Here is a 19,474-nt window from a genome sequence, read left to right as displayed (position 1 = left end):
AGACACCCAAGTAGGCATCGCAGAATTGACATTTGTTGAATCTAGATTTTTTGAGCTGAGAAAAGAGATCTGGGCTGGAAAGATACATGGGGAGTTACCCACCTGTAGAAGGTTTTAAAGACGTGGGAACAGAAGTCACCTGTGATGAGCATCTAGTGACAACAAAAGAGGGACCAGGATTAAATCCACAGGTAGTTCCAATGTTTAGAAACCAGAGAGGAGGACAAGCCAGCAAAGGAGATGGGGAAGAGGCCAGAAGAGGAAGAGGATGAGAAAAAGCCCTAGAGAAAGGGCTTCTGGAGGCCAGGAGACAAGAGCATGCGATGGGAGCTTCCCCGGGGGGCAGAAGTTGCTGAGAGACCGAGGAAGAGAAATGTGCCAGATCCTGGCTCAGTGCTGGGCACCCAATCAACATGGGATCCTTTTCCTTGCCACTCTCTCCTTCTTAATTTGTTCTCATATTTCTGAATACTTGTTGCCTTTTCCCTCCGATTACACTAAGAACCCAAGAAATAATGAAATGAATGAAGAAGTGAATGACAAGGGCACCTGTGATGGGTAGTCTCCAGGGCAAGGTGTCACTCCTTGCATCTCCCTCCTGCAGCCCTGAGCATTGATTTTGTCCGAGGGCCAGGGCCAGGCTGGGTGCAAGCTTCTGGGAAGCCGATGGCTCCTGTTTAGCAGGGGGCCCTCTGGGAGCCACTTCGCATGCTCGTCAGGCATCCTGGCCTGAGCAGGACCTAGACAGTTCCCTTGGCTGCTGGTGCAGGGAGCCGCCTCCCCCAGCAGGTCGACAGAGTCCCTGTCGCCTTTCCTCCCCGAGCGGTGTCGGCTGCACTGTAATCACACAATTACTATGCCATTAAAATGTCACATTTGGAGAAATCCATATAAACAACGCATTAACAACCGCGTGAAAATTGTAGTCTTTACCTCTAATGACCCACTTTCTCTACACACCGCGCCCCCTCCCCCACCACAGCCTGGCTCGGCTGCCACGTTCCCCAGCCTTGCCTTCAGAGGCAGATAAGAAGGTGCAGTCTTCGCTGCCTGGAAAGCCTTAACGTTTCATGTGCTGGGAGAGGCTCTTTGATGGAGCTGAAGACAGTCAGGCCAGGGGGACCCCTGCGCTGAGCCACTTAGTGAATGAGACAAGAGGATGCCACGCCCGGTCCTCATGATGGAAGAGCCCTTGGAGAGAATCTGGTCCTTGGGAAACTGTGGAAAGAGGCGGGTGTTGAAAAACTTGAGGGTTGGATCCATGCTATTGGCTTTGACTCTCTCCTTTTGGGAAGAGATCAGAGACTTAACCGGGTTACTCTCACGGCATAAGGCATTTCTGGAAGGAATGTCCTGTCCAGGGGCTGTGGGCCAGTGGGCTTGGATCCCTGCTACTGTGAGACCAGCCTGAGAACCTAAGTGGGTTGAGAGGCATGGGGTAATAGGCCTGACACTTTTAACCTCATTCCTGGAATAGTGCTCTGGAAAAGTGGTGATACTGAATTTTCTTTGTCATCAGACTCTAACTTTAATACACTAAGGAAATGGATTTCTTAAAGGAATCTTGTAGTGAGTGCTCTTATGAAGTAAAACATAAACCAGAGCAGATCTGGCCAAGTGATTATTCTCTTCCCAGTGTATTCAAATTGCAAATCGGATTCCCAAGGAATCTCATTTGTGGTTAAAGTGAGAGTACGCTTTATTCCGAGGAAGCAAAAAAGACCACTGTGGATGAAAAGATGTGGAATTAGTGTAGGGGAGGTATTTTTACATTTTTTTAAATTGAAGTATAGTCGGTTTACAGTGTGTTAATTTCTGGCGTACAGCATAGTGATTCAGTTCTGCATACATATATATGTTCCTTTTCATATTCTTTGTCATTATAGGCTATTACAAGGTATTCAATACAGTTCCCTGTGCTACATACAGTAGGACCTTGCTGTGTATCTATTTTATATGTAGTAGTTTGTATCCACAAATCCCAAACTCCCGATTTATCCCCCCTTACCCTGTTCCCACTCTGGTGCCACAAGTTTGTTTTCTAGGTCTGTGAGTCTGTTTCTGTTCTGTAAATATGTTCATTTGTGTCATTTTTTAAATTGCACATATAAGTGATATATGGTATATGTCTTTCTCTTTCTGGCTTGCTTCACTTAGTATGACAGTCTCCAGGTCCATCCATGTTGCTGCAAATGGCATTATTTTATCCTTTTTTATGGCTGAGTAGTATTGAGTGTAGGAGAGGTTTTAAGCATCACTCTGGCACTTCCCATAGCTCTCACAGTTCAGAATTAACCTGCAGTGCAGAAAGGATCAGGCCACATGTAGGTGCTTTAAGGGGTGGCCAAGAATGGTTGGTGATGAGCATGTCATTTGGGAAGCAATGAAGGTGCTTCATGAGGTGAGAGGGATGCCCCAGTGGGTCTTGTTTGCATGAGCTAGGGCATTAGAATCCCTTCTTTATAGTTCATGCAAGGTCCGCAGACAAGCCTCCCGAGAGGCTGTAAAGATGGTGTGTGTTTAGGACAGGCTCATAAGGATTTCTCCCAGTTTTTCGGCCCTCTGCCATTATCACTTGCCGTGTCGCGTGCAGCACTGAGTTTGCCCTTAATTCAGCAAGGCAGGCGTCCCACCCCCACCCAGATTCAGCAGCCATGACGCCTGCTTTTGACATAAAAAGAGCCTTTTTCACTAAAAGCCAGCCAGTGGCCCCCATGGAGTCCTGGGAGATAAAGACCTTTCACAGTTGTTCACGCTAGTCCCACACCTCCATATTCAGCAGCTGACCTAGTTTTGAGGGAGCTAGAGGGTATCTGGATGTCACCTTATTTACAGAGCGGATAGGAAATGAGTGAGCTCTGGGCCCGCACTGCACGCCTATCTGGGGAGATCTAGCCCCCACCTCAGAGGCGCAGAAGAGAGGAACAAATTCTCCCTAGCCAAGAGCTTGATGCGTCTCGCTAATGTCACCTTTAGGGAATGAATGACAGGGCTTAGTGAGGGACATGACTCTGAAACTCTCCTTCTAGCCAGAAAATCCAGTTTAGTGCCTTTTGACCTGTGGATTAGGGGAGGTGTTTCCAGGATCACCTCAGCAGAAAGTATATGATGGGGCTCTGGGTGGGAGCTGCCTCCCCCGCCATCTCTAGGCAGGCACTGGCTCACTCCACTAATGACCCTCTGTCACTGCAGGTCCTGGTAAAGGATGTGATGGAGCCTACCTGCCTAGGCTTAATCCCCACACCTACGCTTACTAGTTATGTGACCTTGGCCAGGTCCCTTTAGTCCTCGAACCTCAGTTTCGCCTTCAGTAAAATGGGGTTTGTAATAGCACTTGCTGCAGGTTTGTTCTGAGTATTCAATGAGTCATTTTTTTAGGATGGAGCCTGGCACACAAGAAGTGCTACAAAACTACTGGTTGTGGTTGCTGCTGGACTGCTGTGTCCAGTGTGCAAATTGGTGACCTATTCAAGTTGGTCCTTTTCCCTGACTTCCCACAGCCATGTCCATCTTGAGTTCTCCAAGGTCACCTTTGCCTGAGAAGAACCTAGAGGGAGATTTGGGGTGCTGCAGACCTTGCTGAATACATCCCTGTGAGGATTGCTGTAGGACCGGCCATCTAGCCCTGGGAAGCCAAGTCTCAGCGGACACAGAAAAGACCCTCTGCGGCTGAAGAGTCTGGAGGAGGAGAAGGGCCAGTGGGGAAACCCGACGCCCAGGCTCCTTGGCCAGATGGGAGTCTTGGGGGCTCAAGCAGGTTCAGGCTTCTGACCTCATCCTTGAGATCACTAGATCTCCCCCCGAGAATCACCTAGCACAGCTTCTGTGCCTGCCTCAGGCCTGCCCTCCACCCATGTGAAAAGGGAGTTAGCACAGAGGCCACACAGAGCTCAGTTCTAGCCTTCCAAGCTGGCAATAGATAATCTTACGTATTACATTTTTTACAAGTGGTGTTCTGGTTGTGTCATTTGCATGGCCCTGTGCTCAAACACAAATCTGAGATGGAGCCTTTGGAGGGAAGAGCCCTCCCTCTGGATGTTCGACTCCCAGGAAACACCAGCACTGATAATGACCTATTGCTTTCGTCACAGCGGGTCAGCAAGGAGGTGCATCCACTCACCGACTCACCTGAGGATGTAGTCAGAGTCCACATTTCTGCCACAGGGAAGGAAGAAGCTGACCGTAAACTCGCTGACTGTAAATTGTAAAATTGTACATTTTCTATTAGCATTCAGTCCCCAGAAGGAATAATAGTAACCACAGCAATGTTGACAATAATGTGTTACATATGCATTATGTTTGACCAAGCAATTTTTCCTGTCTTATCTCAGTCCTGAGACTTAATCTGGGCCTGTAAAGTTGTGTGGGGTAAAGATTAGTATGATGCTCTGGATGGCAGAAGAAACTGACCACCGGAGATTGAAAGGATATGTAGAGCAGAGCCGGGCTCGGGGCCGGCTTTCCCGACCCCCATTCTCTTAAGGCATTGACAGGACGGTCGAGAGGAATTACAGAATCATCTGTGGTGTGTGAATCCCCTTCTCTGCCCATCTCCACCTTCCCACACACCAGCACTCTTTGTGGCTGCATTTCTGTTCAGGTGAAATTGGCTTGAAATGTGCAAGGGCCCCCTTGAAGGAGAAGAGACATCACAAAAGTCGATGAACACTTTTCCCTTCGTTTCTTTCTTCCCGCCTTTATCTTTCTTTACCCTCTTCCTTTTATTCCGCCACTGTTCCCAGGTCGCCATTGGGTTGGCCTGCATGCTAAATTCACCCCATGGGCATATTTTGTTTCACCCAAAGGGGAAGTTTAAGGCAGTGTCACTAGGTAGATGTTGTGCAGTGCCTGCCAGGTCTTTACTCACATTTCTGTTCTCGGTGACTCTGAAAGCATGGTCATTTTTGACCCCTGCTTCACACCTTGGTTCAGTTCAGCCCCTTGAAAATTGCTTGTCACCACAGCTGTTCCATGAGGCTAATGAGATTTCTGATGATGTCTTCAGATATTTCTCAGCCTTGTATAGGTGAAGAGGGAGACCTCTTCGATCACTGGGAAGTCCATATCTTGTTTTTCGTGGGGTTTTCTTTACCTTCTAGAAGTGGCCTCTAGTAAGTGAGGCTCTGACCATGAGGTCCCATCTCTGTCCTGCTGGAGGCTGCTTGGACCAAGCTGTCGGGCCACCCCAGGAGGAGCTGGCCTCCTTGTCTCCTGCACCCCTGCCCTCGGAGAGGGCTGCAGCCTTACCCTGGCAGACCTGCCCTCAGTTTGATGAGGTGACTCTGCCCAAGACAACTCAGCCATCTATACCAGAGACATTGTGTTTCAGGGTCTGGTTCTGTCCAGCCCGCTTCCAGTCCCCTCTCCCTGGGTCCAGGCCCTGTCCTTGGTCTCTCCTGAGCACTGGCTCAGGCTCTTAGTGTGTGCTGTCCTCCAGCACTGGCCTCCTGGTGACAGGCACAACCACCCCCCTTGTGCCACCGTGCACTCCACCAAGTCCTCTTGCTCCTGAGCCCTGTGTGCTTACTCCCCCTGCCCTCCACCGCCCACATCTTGCTCTGTGGTTCCAGAGCTAGAAGGAACACAGGCTCCTCATGTTCCCATGATTGGTTTCCTGCTCAAGTCTTTCAACACAAAGAGGATGCAGAAATCAATTGTGGAGGTGGGGGCTGGCTCTCTCTCCATCCTCATGCCCACCAGCAACTGGGAGGTGTTCTTCAAGCAAACAACAAGCCATGAAGGAGCTCTGGGTTTGGTCTTTGGTGGTGGACTGTAGAGGGGGTTGGGTAGGAAGGGAGCAGACACGTAGCATGAGAGCTCTCTCACCCCGGCACGTGCAGGGGGACCAGACCTTCTTCCCCAGTCACGCCGATTTATACTTCCCTGGCACCTCCCTCTCAGGCTAATTAGTAAGCAAATTAATTTCCATATAAGGCTCAAATTGCCTGGGATTCTTTTCTATTTTCTATTCCAGAAACAAAAGCTGGGCTTCTGTCCATTCAGTTAATCACATTATATTTCACAGTTGGAGTTTTCAGGCAATTATAATAATTATCAGAAATTCTCTTCTTCCAGAAAGCTCGAAGCATCCCCCAAAGCTGTATTTTGCATGTGGTAGGCAACTGGGAAATAGGTGATGAGTATGTTTATTGGGGCAGTGGCAGGGAGGAGAGAGCTGGGGCAGGGGTGGCTCTTGTCACAGACTAAACGAGACTAAAGCTAGTAATAGAGAGGGTCTAGGTGTGGCGTCCAGGCTGTCAGACCCATCTTCTAGGCACCTGGCTCTTGAGGGAGTGGGGGTGAGAAGGAAAGTGGGGGAAAGAGACGGAAGGCGGTAGAAGAGAAGAATAAACTCATCCCCACTGAATTACCTACTACCTCATTTGGTCTGAGAAATGGCCCTTTCCTCCTCTATTATATGTCCATTCCATCTATCAAATTCTTTAAAGAGTGACTTTCATATAATTAATACTAACCATTAAACTACAACATTGAAGGAGCAATTGCCTAATTCTGAGGAAAATTTAAATTTATTACCAGCACCCGAGATAAAATGAATACTAAAGAGAAGGAGAGAAAACTGTGCAGAAGATAAATAGAAAGCCAAGTGGGATATTGACTTGATCCTTCTCCAGTGCAGGGTAATTTGGCTTCTAAAGTGAGTTAGATCATAATAAATTAAATTTAGATTTCTGCACATCAGTTAAATAACTCCCAAGACAGAATTCCAGTGAGAGGAAGAGGTGATAATACATGGTGGAAATATTAAAATGGAGATCTTATCTAATAACCCATAATTGATGTGCTTGTCCCTGGATGAGGGAAGAGGATTTTGCAGCTCTTTCCTTTGTCGTGAGCCCAGTTGGGTGAGTGAAGTGCTGGCGTGCCCCTCCCTCGCTGTTTGAGTTGGTCCTACTCTCTGCGGGGAGTCTATTACCAAGAGTCACTCCACTCCCAGACCATTCACACTAGGCGGGACTTGCATAGCAGTGTTAGTGTGATGAGGGGCTATGCTGTCCTCTCCCCACTCTTGACTGGCCCTTGGATAAGAAAGTCATTTCCTGTCTGAGTGGACCGTAGTGCAACTACAGATACAAGTACGAGGCACAGGGATGAGCAAATCCTTGTGCATTCTTGTAACTGCCCAGCAGGGGGAGCTAAGCGGTCCTGTTGATGAGTGAAACACCTGGTGATGGGGAAGGAACACAAGCTTTGAGGTCTGAAGTCCTGGGTTAGAGTCTCAGTCGTGAACTCACTACCTATGTGGTCTCGAGCAAGCTCCTTTCCTTTCTCGAGCCTCAGTTTCCCATCTGAAGAATGGGAGCAACCTACCTGGGCTGCCAGCTGCCTAGGGGTAATATAAATGAGATGTTCCACTGAAAATGCTTTGAAGATTGAAAACATTTCAGTTTGGCCTATTTGGTATTGACTTTTAATCGTGATTCTGCTTTTTTATTTCTAAAAATTATGCTCAGTTCTTCTTTTGTTCTTTGCTCATTTTTTATTCCACATTTTAATCTACATATGCTTAATTTTGTATCTGTCATTCCTGCGTCTGAATTTCTCGGCAGATCAGCATATGTCGTTCATAGTTTCCACTGACTCTCCCTTATAGTGACTCGTTCCCTTGTGTGCCCGATCACTTTTTAATGCGATTTCATCTTTTGGCAAGCTATGTGGGAATCCTGAGGGTCTACCTGGAGATGCTTTCTGCCAGATGGGATTGATTGCCTCTGCTGGGAGCCAGGTTACAGCTGATCTGAGACCACTTAGTCTCCCTTCTTGGCCTTAATTCTGGAAGACTCAGATCAATTTCTCTACCTTTTAGGAATCCGGCTTTCCTTTCTCAGTGACCTTTGCCCTCAGGGCAGCCTCACATGTTGTCTTTACTCATCTTTCAACTACCCCAGCTCTGGCTTCAGCACCCTGCATTCTTCCCTGGCCTTACCGCTCCTCTCATGGTGAAGATTTTCCTAATAGAAAGCCCAGCAATGCATTAAAAACCATTGAGATTTATGCAGGATCTGGCTGTAGTTTTAGCATGAAAGTCCTCACAAGTATCTGGTCTGCCATGGTCCTGGAAACAGAAGCCCCCAGCGGAGGGGAGGCAGGGGCACTCGGGGTGGTGCTGGGAACCTAGTGGCTGCAGTCCTGGAGGATGAGATGCATGGAGATTAGACACCCAGGCTGTACAGCTGGTGTAGAAACTGAGCCTACGGGCTTCGAGACACACTTCTCAGTTGGGTGAACTTGGGCAAATTATTTATCCTCCCAGTGCTGCAGTTGGAGATTGGGGATTCCTCATTTGGAGATTGGGAATGCCATTTTCTGTTGTATATTTGGTTTGTAACGGTGAGAGAGCATTTGGGGTACCCCTCCATCACTCCTTCCCTCTTAGGCTCTGGCACGGGGAGCCGGGATGGGTAGTTTCGTGTGCCCATTAAATGGCAGGCATGATCAGAGGCACAGCACTTTCACAGAACAGCTTCCATTCAGGAAACCTGGATATACAAGTTAGACTCTATTGTGGGCAATGACTTCCTTCTCGTTCAGCATATATGGAAGGGTTTTCCATCCAGTGTTTGAGTTCTGTGATGAGCCCCACCTGACTTCATTTAATCTTGTTCTCCTGGACCTGGTGGATGCTTTGCTCTCCTCTGTGTCATTTTTTCTGAGTTGCAAGTTTGATATGATGAAACTGGGGGTTGGGGGCTGGAAGACTTGGGGGACACAATAATTGCCACTGGATATCTGAAGGGTATGAGAAAGAAAGCTCAGATTTGTATCAAATATGCCCAAGCATAAAGCCAGCCCCCAAAGGGAAATATTCCCAGGAGGCATATTCTGGTTCAATATTAGAAGAAAACTTCTAGGATTTATGGTCCTCTGAAGCTTGGAGTGGGCTTATTGGGACCTCTGTGGCCCTGGCTGGACCCAGAAGGGATGTCCGCTGCACAGTGGACTGTTAGCGCTGGAGTTTCAAACATTGGCTGGATAGATGAATTATAAATTATATCATCTTTAAATAGTAAGTTTGATCATTTTTTTTCCATTATGACCTTATCCTGTGTGTTAACCTGTCACATCCCCACCTCCCTGTGGGAATCTGCCTACAGAGTTTCCCTTTCCTTGCCCTGGCTATCAGGATCAAGCCCGCTGCTGGGGGGAGAATGACTGTCCAGAAAGTGGAGTGAAGAGCAGGTGGGGGGAAGGTGGAAGGAGAGGAAAGGTGAAAGTCATCCATTCATAGAGAAAGACCCTAGTAATGAACTGGCCTGACAAAAATGGTGGGAAACACAGAGATAGTATTCAAAGATGATCCAAGAAAATGGCATTGAGGCTGTGACAAGGCAGAGTCACCGAATGGTTGAAAGCATGGGAGTTGGAGCTAGGCTACCTAGACTCAAGCCTGGCTCTAGGACTCACTCCCTGTGTGACATTGGGAAAGTTACTCAACCTCTCTGTGCTTCAGTTTCCCCAGCTGTAATGGAAATGGTGATATTGGTATCTCTTATCGTGGGGATTACATGTAAATATTGAGGACGTTGGGATAGGTGCCCCCTCAAGCTGTTAGCTGTTTGTAGTGGGTGAGTCTGAGACGTTCACTTCAGGATGAGGCGCGGTTCAGAGGAGGACGGACGCTTTATCAAGGGCTAGAGATCTTCTCATTTTAAAGTGAAAAGGAAGAGGATTGAGTCAGAGAGATCCAGTAGTAGCAAACTGGGGAAGGAAGGGAGGGAGACAGAAACATGAGTGGAAAATAGAGGCAGCTTCAAACCCTAACAGAAGGCAGGGCTACACCCGTGATTCCTGAGCCGAATAATCAGCTTGACATTAAAGTGAGAGAAAACAGGCCAGGGGAGGATGGAGGACTAGGGATTCAGGATTTCTCACATTAGGAAGTGCAGTGGGAGGAAAGAAATGAAGCAACTTAACAGATGTGCTTTTGAGCTTTGGTTTTCAGTGCCAAATTATTTAAGCGTGGGTCTTAGCCAGGGGCTTGGCCAACTTAATCAGATATTTTCTATTTAAAAGATCGTCTTTGTTTTTGTCTGTGGCATCATACTCATCTTTTGAAACACACCCAATCTAGACTGAATAAATTCTGGTCAGAAAGCCAAGCAGGGGCAGCTTGGCGGCCCCGTGGGAGTGGGCCCTTGGCGGGTCTCCTGGCTCTGTGTTCTCGTTTTGGAGAAGAGCCTCACTTCCCGTGCTCGGAAGGTTTGTGAAGGTGAGAATGCACGTTCAGGTTTCCTGGATGCTCACACGAGCCAAGAAGCAACAAATCCAAAGCAGGGGTACAGTGTACTGTGCTCTGGGCCCTTAGAAGCTGCATGTGATGAATTGAAGAGCTTGGAAGCTAACTCCAAATTAAGACTGGAAGTATCTGGTGAAGTCATTGTCCCTTCAGAAATCCCGGGAGGACCGGGGTCACTCTATTCTGGGGTCAGTCAGGGCTGCAGTGGCTGGCCCTTCCTGCAGGGACAACCCCCACTCCACTCCTCAGGGGGGTCTTTCTCTGGCCTCTCGCCTTCGGCAGAGAGGACATCCCTTGTTCTGTCTGTGATAAATGGAACAATCTGATAACAGATGGTGGGAGGCTCTGGGGAGATTCAATGGGTGGTCCCTTCTCTTACTAGCTGTCCAGCATGGGCACTCCCTCTTCCCTCTTTAAGCATATCCCGCCCTGTGCAAATGGGGGTTGTGTGCAGATTCTGTGACAATACCTGCAAGCTGCTTTGTAAAACAGAAATTACTATTCAAATGGTAGTGTTATTTTAAACACAGCTTTACCATTGTCTAATACATCCAGATATCATTATCGGAACAGCAAGCTCCCAGTGCAGGGAGATCCGCCCAGTGGCACCAGCTCTGCACACGAGACCCTCTGAGGGAGCAGTCTCCTCCAAGGATGCCCTCCACTGACCATTCAGACAGTTTGTCTTGCCAGCCTGGCTGCTGCTCTGGCTCGAGGCTCTCTGGAAGCTAGCTGAGTTCTTGTGGCACCATCTCCATGGATGACAGGGGTGCTTAGCTTCCCTTAGGGTGGCGATTGCCAGGCCAAGCATACCGCCCTGCCTGGTGCCCCTTTGGCCCTGAGCCCCATCTGTGTGAAGAGTAGGAGTTGGGATGAGGCCAAGAGGTTGGTTGTGTGCCCTCTCTCTTAGCTCTGATGCCTCTCTGTGGTGCTGGCCCCCCCAGCTGCTTCTCCAGCTGATGGATGGAACCATCCCCCCGGGCCCCAGCGGGCTTCCCCTCCCACCTGGTTAAAGGACCGAGGTCACCTCCCTACTGGTCTCTTCACAAAGTTCTCTTCCCTCCACTTCCATCCTACACATGCAGCTGCAGACAGTCTCCCCTGACCTGCTTCCTATGGGACCAGCTGCATTCCAGGGTTTTCTTTCATTCATGCTCTCTTCGCAGTCCACACCCTGGCCTCCCCATCCCTGAGCCATTCTGCCTTTGATCTGGACCTTCACTGCACATGTGCTTTCCTTCTGCATCTCTTCTTAAGCAGAGCAAAATCCCGGCTCATCTTTCAAGCCCTAACTCATTTGATGCTTCTTCTGGGAAGCTGTTCCCATTTTCCTCTCTCCTCTTTTGGAGGTGTCTTCATTCCCGTCTCTCTGCCTTCCATCTCCACATCTCCCCTCCTTGACCCACGGCACCGTGAGGGCTCACAACTTATTTTGAGAATTGCAGTGAATTCAACTGGGTGCCAGCCAGCAGAAGACAGTTCACGACCCTCTAACCTTTCCCAAAAGAATGGGATGTCAGAGTGGCCCTGAGGTCATGTTCCAGGCACAGGTGACAGCTGTCGGGCTGGGACATGGCACAGCCCAGGCTGCGGGTTTCCTACCCCCTCACATTCCCCCATGTAGCAACAGTATCACAGGACATTAATAAAATCAATTATTGGATAAAAATCACTGGTTTCCAATGCTTCATTTTGTGCTATTAGCAGGAGAATGCTGTTTCAAAAGGAGATAACAGAGAGAGAGAGAGAGAAAGGGAGAGATCAATTACCAGATAAGATCGCGTGGTGCCTGAGATGAATGTGCTCACGGGCAAGCCGCCCCCCTTACCTGCCATCCGTGGGCTGAGCGCCTGCACTGCTGTCTGCAGCGCCTGCCCGGGGCCTTCCAAGTGCAGAGGGGCATCCTGGTTAACAATGGGTGGGTGGTACCCAGGCAGCTTCAGATACTTGCACGGCCACAAGTGTCAGTTACACATGAATGAACATCTCATTCTTGGTGATGATGCCAGCCCCAGGGCTGCAGCCTGCATGGTCCAGGTCAGAGCCTGGTCAATAGGTCCTTCCAGACACAATGTTCTTTTGGCTTTGATGAACCAGAAAGGTCTGAGCTTTGTTGATACAGACTGGCTCTCTCTTAGTGGGAGAGAAGGGAAGCACCCAGCATGCCATGGCCCTAAAGCCCACACACCTCCTGTTGTCCATACAAAGGGTCTCGTTGGCTGCGGAGCTGGGGTGGGCGGAGTGGAGGAGGCAACTCGAGCTCTGGGCAGGAGCTATCCCCTCCCTGTATCAGTCCCCCTGCGTTGTATGTATGCACTGGAGGGCCCAGGAGACTGAGCTCTGCTTTGAGCTCTGCCTCAGTCCACCTGGACGACCTCAGACAAGCCAGTAACCTTTCTGAAACCTCACCTTCCCTCCTCCCCATAGGGTCTTAGGGAGGACAAAACAAGATCGTGAATGCAGAAACCGCCTTCCACATTCTAAAGTGCTGTCTCCTCGTGTGGTGAGGGTGATTGCTTGCTCCCCTATGGATGCTTTTTAAAAATAATCAGATTCCTGGGATGGAGGAATAATGGAACACACAGGGCATCCATCTGGTGGGTAGCACACCATTCTAGATGGATCGCCGACTTCCCATCGCTGCCTTCCTTAAGCAGAGGAGGGAGTGACCATCATTGTGTACCTACTATGTCTCAGCCTCCAAGCCAGCACTTTTCACCAGGTGTTCTTGAATTACCCTGGAGAAGTGGCCTCTGGGGTTCATATTCTAGAATCTAAGTCCCAGCCCTGACGCTTCCTAATGGTGGGATCTTGAGCAAGGTACTTGGGCTACTGTGGCTGCTTCCTTATCTGTGTGGTGGGAGTATGACCAACATCCATCTCCTAAAACTGCTATGAGGATCACACAAGATGATGTGAGTCCGGGTACCTAGCAGAGCGCCTGGTATATGAGCGCAGAACTCAAACGGTACCTGCCATTGTCGCCGTCATTCTGTCTGTTGTTGTTGCTGATGGTTTAATGAACATCCGACACCTCTGCCCCCATCTTTGAGCTAAACCTCACCCGCACAAGCCTGGTCCCTGTGGCTGGGCACTGACGGACAGGGGGCGCTGAGAGCCAGAAGCCATTCTCACAGACTTCCCATTCATGTCATACAGATTTCGGATGCTGACTGGGATGACCTGTGGGACCAATTTGATGAGCGGCAGTATCTGAATGCCAAGAAGTGGCGCGTCGGTGATGATCCCTATAAGCTGTATGCTTTCAACCAGCGGGAGAGCGAGCGCGTTGCCAGCAACCGGGTGGTCCCGGACACTCGCCTTTTAAGGTACTTCTTCCCGACCCCTCCCCACAGTCAAGACTGACCCATAGCAGGCTTGATTTGTGCAGTGCCCAGTGCCATGAATTGGGGCAGGCCAACTCTTCATTGCCAGTTGGACACCAAGGGGTCTGTGATGTGGTAAATCACCCTGTCTGTCCTGCTTATTGTCACGAGCCATTCCAAAGCGTCCCGTGGAGTGGGTGGGCGGCCTCCTGCGCCTGCACCTTGCCCCTCTTACCTGGTGGTCACCCTGAGCCCACCTGCCATGAAATCACGGAGCACTAAACACCCTCCAGCCAGGGCCTGTTTTCCCCTCGCAGATTCCCAGGGCTGGGCCTGGCTTTCAAACTGGGAGGGGCAGGATGGGCAGGCCCCTGGGAAGTCAGGCCAGCGGTCTCTTCTGTTGCTGGGAGAGGTCCTTCCTCTGACAGCCTGACACTTTGCCACGTGAGAGGAGAAGCTGGCGGGGCCTCTTCACTTGCCATTGGGTCCACTGTCTGCTTCTAAGCAGGCCTTTGACATGGTCCATTCTGCCATCCCCTTGGTCAGGCCATATCTTCAGATGGTTGCAGAGATCAGGCCTGGGGCAATATGGAAGGCTTTGTTTCCCAGCAAAAAGAGGCTTTGTAAGGGCACTTTGCCTCATTTCCAATCTTTCCTAGGGTCATGCCAGCCCTTTGCTTCCCGGGGAGGCCTGAGGAAACAGATCAGTCTCAGGCCAGCACCTCCCACATTAGCCTCCAAGCTGGGAGGTGCAGCCATGTCCAAGACCCATGACGGTGTGTTTCCTGTCTGCTGCCGGAAATTGATGTTGTAACCAGAATAGCAAATGGGCAAGCTTGGGGTTCGAGGGGCTTGAAGGCAGTGTTGAATTGAGAGGCTGTAGGACTGCTGTTAGCTTCTTAAGATTTCTGTATTTGTTTGGACTTCTGGGTACCAAATTGTGGACACTGGGGTTTAGACACAAGACAGTAATAATTGTCAGTCAGGTGGTGCTTAAGTTGGGAATATGTGAAAGCTGGTGGACCTAGTCTCCCCAACGAGGCTGCACAAATCAGAAACCATGACTTAGGCAGTTCGTGTCCCAGGGAGGGGCTCAGCTGGTCCTGGTTAATCACCATCATTTCTAAGAGGAGCTGGAGTCTTGGTTTCCCCATGAATAAAGCCAGGGGGCTGAACTGGATGGGATCTGTGGCTTCTTCTAACTCTGGGAGTCTGCGAACTTAACGCTCCTGTTAAGGTACCCGTGAGACACTTCCTTACCGCGGGGCCTGGGAGTGCCCTATAACCAGATACCTGGGGGATGGGCTCTACCCAGAACACTCTCGCTGTTTGCCTGAGAGCTTCTTAAAGTCAGAGTCTTGTATTGTTCCTATTAAAATTCCCCAGCACTAACCCTAGTCCTTAGCACCTGATAGGCTTGTTAGAAGTGCAAATTCTTAAGCTTCCCTCCAGAACTACTGAGTGAGGAACTCTGGGGGTGGAGCCTGGCAATCTCCACCAGCACCACCAGTGATTCTGACACCCGCTCAAGTTTACCAACCGCAGAGCATCAGCTAGCACTGTGGCTTCCCTTTGTGGAGACTTTGTGTCCATGGGTGGGTTGGTCCAGCCAAAAGTTCCTGAGTAGAAAGGAGAGGTCTCCCTGCCTCCGGGCTGCAACCCTCTCCCTCTGTCCAAGTGACAGGATTGCTTCACCCACTGGGGAGACCTCTGGCTTCCCTGGGTCCTTCCTGCCCCTCCTCTTCCCCCAGTTTCTTCAACCACAGGTTCTATATGCTGCCATCGTCTTGACAGTTGGCATCACCTTTACCAAAAAGCTCCTACTGTGGCCATTGGCCCACCCTGGACTCCTGGTCCCTTTGTGGTACCCCACCCCACCCCCACCCCCACCCCATGGACAAAGCTCCGCTCTCCCTGTCGGTGTTCCCATCATGCCTTGCAGCTGAGGTTCTACTAGGTATGACACCAGTTGCCCTCTAGGGGGAGTAATCTGAGATGTATGATAGGAATTCAATAACTGTTGAACAAATGAAAGGGAGAAGAAGCCTGAGAAGACAATTGACTGCTCTTCTTCCCAACTGCCTTATGAGTACACAGGACAAGAGAAGCTAGAGGAAGCCCCCTCCTCCATGTTCTTCCATCCTCAGGAGCTTCAGATAAGGGATCAGGAGAACAGCCTCTGTTAAAGGAAAAAGGCCTTTCCCCTTAAAGAGTTCTCATTAACGAAAAGAGAAGTGTGAAGAAACAGCCTGTGGGAGGGGTCTGAGCTTATTAAATTTGCTTCCAATTTTCCTACCACAGTAATTGGACTGTAATTTATAGGATGCGTTTGGACAGTGCCTGAAACAGAGAACTATTAGCTGAGCATGAGAGCAGGCATTGCGGAGAGAGCGGGCACTAGGGGGATGGCTTACGAGTCCAAAGATGCAGCAGGTGGAGTGAGGAGGGGAGAAGGAGGGGAAGGAGGGAGGCTGCTGTGGAGGTTTCCTCCCAACAGCCCGTTGTGCTGATTGAAAAGCCACATGCGTTGGCAGTGTGGAACCCCCGACAAACAGGTGGTGGCGGGGCGTCATGTGATAGAAGCCCCAGAGCGGCCGGGAGCTGGATCCCCTATGTGGAATGGAACGGAGTCACCATCTTTCTCCTGGGCCTCTGCCGCATGGAGCCCATGGTACTTTGTGGAGGACAATGGGGTCTACCTGGAGCCTGGGATGACCTAGGTGAGGAGTAGGAGACGAGGTGGGGCAGGCTTTGAACTCCCCATTCCAGGGTTTTTGGGGGCCATGGGGTGATGCTCACCCCCAGGATAGTTTAAAAAGTGAGTGTCTACACTTTCCAGTGGGTCTACTCCTTTGCCCTTTGGGGTCACCAACCTTCCTGTGCCCACCCCACCCCTTATGTAACATTTGACATTTTCACCATCTTGAGATGGAAACCTGCTGTCTTACGTCTTCAGACGTGTCTTTGCTGCGGCTCAGGCTCCCCATCCCCAAGTCGATCCCTGTGAGAAGGGTGGGGACGAGGTGACCAGCAATGGTCCTCTGCCCGTCCCTGCCCCTCTCTTAGCTTTGTTTTCTCATCTGTAGTTGGACTAGATAACCTCAAAGCTTTGTCATTGCGTGAGTGCCACCTGATTGTAGATGGATTTGTTCTTCGCGGTTGGTCTCTCTCTGGATATAAACACGTACATACACACTGCTCTCCCACCTGCCTCATGTAAACACAACACGGGGCGCCTCTTTGGGGCATCCTAGTTCCGAATTTCCCCCCTAAGGCCCATAATTCTGTTAACACAGACGAGAGCCTTAATTTCCAGGGCATGACCCAGGTCCCCTGAGGTCACGAGGATGAAGAGACGTGGCTGCCTGTATGGAGTGGGGTGGGGTGGGAGGGGTGTGCCATAAATAACTATTTCAAGTAAGGAAGAGACAGAGTCTAGCTGGGGGGAGTCTGAGAAGATTTCCTGGGGGAGTTCTGTTGTTTATAAAGCATTGACCGGTCCAACATAGTTCTCATTTTCCAGTCCTGTCGCCCCCACCCCCGTCACCACATTCTGGTGACAACAGCTGGATTTGCCGTCATCCAAGTGGCACATAAAACGTCTGGAAGACATGAAGCCATTAAATGGAGGCACACCCCTGAGAAGGGGGGAAATATTTTGATAAAGCACATGTGTATTTTCGCTGTTGCCTAGCAATGCATATTATGGGCTTGCTTTCATTGCAGGAGAGCAGGTGGTGGGGCAGATGCGCCCGTGAGCTGGGGGCTGGGGCACTGAGAGCTGGGAAGCCTCATTAGGTCCCCTCCCCCTGGCCAGGCTGGGCTTGATTGTTCCCCTTGGCATATCCTCCCGGGCTCTGTCCAGCGCGGTGCTAAATGGTTCAAACAGTGGGATGCCCATCGCTTGCCTGGAGGGAAAATTCCACACTTCGATACATCTCACCAGGAAGACATTTTTCCTTTGCTCCTTTTCATCCTGGGAAATGAAGGGGCCATGGCCCGGTCTGGGATTGCATTTCTCCCTCCTTGTATTTACTCGGTCAGAACGGCTGCCAAAGATCATCATCACCTCTCTCCGCGTACTCGTCACTTAACAGTAATAGGATAAAAATCTTTATAGCTGGAATGGCTAAGCATAAAAAATGTTCATATTCCCTCAGAGTCAAGGCTATTCCACTAGCTCAGCACAGAGTTGGTGATTCCACATCAAGATGGAGGGGAGGGGAGGGGAAACCTATCACAGACACTTAGCTTTGCAAACTAGCTCGCCCATCTGCTGCGTCCTGGTCCCCCTGTGCGCCATTTTTCAGTGCAGGAGTTTGTGCGCCTGCTGGCCCTGGCTCTGAGAGGACTTCACTCCAGGGCATCTCAGTTTCAAGGAGCCTTGGAAGGGGGATAGTGGGAGAAGTTTCCCAACACAGCTGGAATGTCTCAGCAGGAGAACTGCATCTGCTGGCTTGGGTACCGCTGTTTGCAGAACGACCTGCAGGTCCTGGGAGTGGGTTCTCACCAGGGTGAGGGGAGAGAAAGACCACAGAGACTGGAGGACCAGGGGCCTCTGGGCCAGGATTCCTTTCACTTTCTCGGGTCCCCTGTCCCTGGTGTGCTGCCCTTGCAGGCCCCTCCCCCACCTGCTCTGTGAGTTTCACACAGATTTCGTGAAGGGGCAGCTCTTCAGTTTTTGAAAGGGGACACGTCCAGAAAAGCTACTGATGAGAATTCATCTGGACAAACGGCCTTAGCTAATGTTTTCTCCCACCTTGTTTCCTGGTTAATTCCCACCAACCTGACGTTGCACTGTGCGTCTCACTCACTCACTAATTTTCCGGTTCATCTGCTCATCCATCCACTCAGCACATTTACTGAACACTAACCACGTGCCGAGCTCTGTGCTAGGAACTGGTCCCCATTCTCCAGGTGCTCACGGTCTAGTGGGGGAAATCCACCTGGGACTGATTCCTGATGCTCAAATGTGAATTGCCCTGAGGCCATAGCCTTAATTTTGGAGTTAATGCACAGCATCCCTGTCCTTGATTTTTAAGCACCCATCTCCTGCCCTTTCCCTGGTTTGGGTGTAGCTATTTCTGTCTTGGCCATGGCACAAAACACAGCAGTTAGGAACTTTTCAGTAGAAAAAAGAGTAAAGGAGCAAGGCTGGTATGTGTTCTCAGGAACCGAGATTCCCCAAGTGAGCAAACCCCCAGCTGGATGATCAGAAACTACCTTCGTGCCCCGCACAAGCCACCAGCCCCTCCTCACCTGACAGTCACTCCCCAGGGGAAGAGTGTTCACTTACGCTGGCCTTGAAACTAAGTCCTGGAGCTGAGGGCCAGTAAACCAAGGGGGAGGTGGGATCGTTTCTCTCTCCTCTCAATTATCTTTTTTTTTTGAAAATTAGGTTTTGGGTGTGCACTTTTAAAGGTCGAAGGCTGAGGAGGAAGCCCTGGATTTGCGTTCTGGGTTCTGAGGGGTTCTCTCTAGCGTGCTGAGGGGCACCAGGGTGGCTGGAGTTCTAAGAGGGGGAGGGAGAAGGCATTGATGAGTTTGCTGCCTGTTTCTTTTTTCTTTCTTTCTTTCTTTTTTTTAGTGGGGGAGGTAATTAGGTTCACTTGTTTATTTTTGGTGGAGGTTTTGGGGATTCAACCCAGGACCACCTGCATGCAAAGCAGGCGCTCTACCACTGAGCTGCACCCTCCCCCTTGCTGCCTGTTTCAATACAGCCCTTGCCTGTTACTTGGGCTGTATTGAATCCTTCCAGTTTCATGGCTATTGAAAGATTCCTGCAAAACCAAAATATGTCCCAGGATGAGGATCTCTCTTCATCTTCTCTTAAAGTAAATTTTCTGTCAAAGTATCACATCCATCCTGGAAAGCTCATACTTGGTACATG

The 19,474-nt window shown here is 50.1% G+C and overlaps 1 protein-coding gene across 3 annotated transcripts in view; it reads left to right on the top strand.

The window, feature by feature from the left end:
* The window catches only part of GALNT14 (polypeptide N-acetylgalactosaminyltransferase 14), a 204,663-nt gene that overhangs the window by 110,081 nt on the left and 75,108 nt on the right, over nucleotides 1-19,474 (top strand). For all 3 annotated transcript variants that reach the window (XM_032497301.1, XM_032497302.1, XM_032497298.1), the window contains exon 2: nucleotides 13,418-13,587. In XM_032497301.1, the coding sequence (XP_032353192.1) occupies nucleotides 13,418-13,587 (170 nt within the window). The remainder of the gene's footprint in view (nucleotides 1-13,417; nucleotides 13,588-19,474) is intronic.

Source organism: Camelus ferus, chromosome 15 (assembly GCF_009834535.1).
Source record: "Camelus ferus isolate YT-003-E chromosome 15, BCGSAC_Cfer_1.0, whole genome shotgun sequence".
Lineage (NCBI taxonomy): Eukaryota > Metazoa > Chordata > Mammalia > Artiodactyla > Camelidae > Camelus > Camelus ferus.
This window is presented reverse-complemented; position numbering and strand designations above follow the sequence as displayed.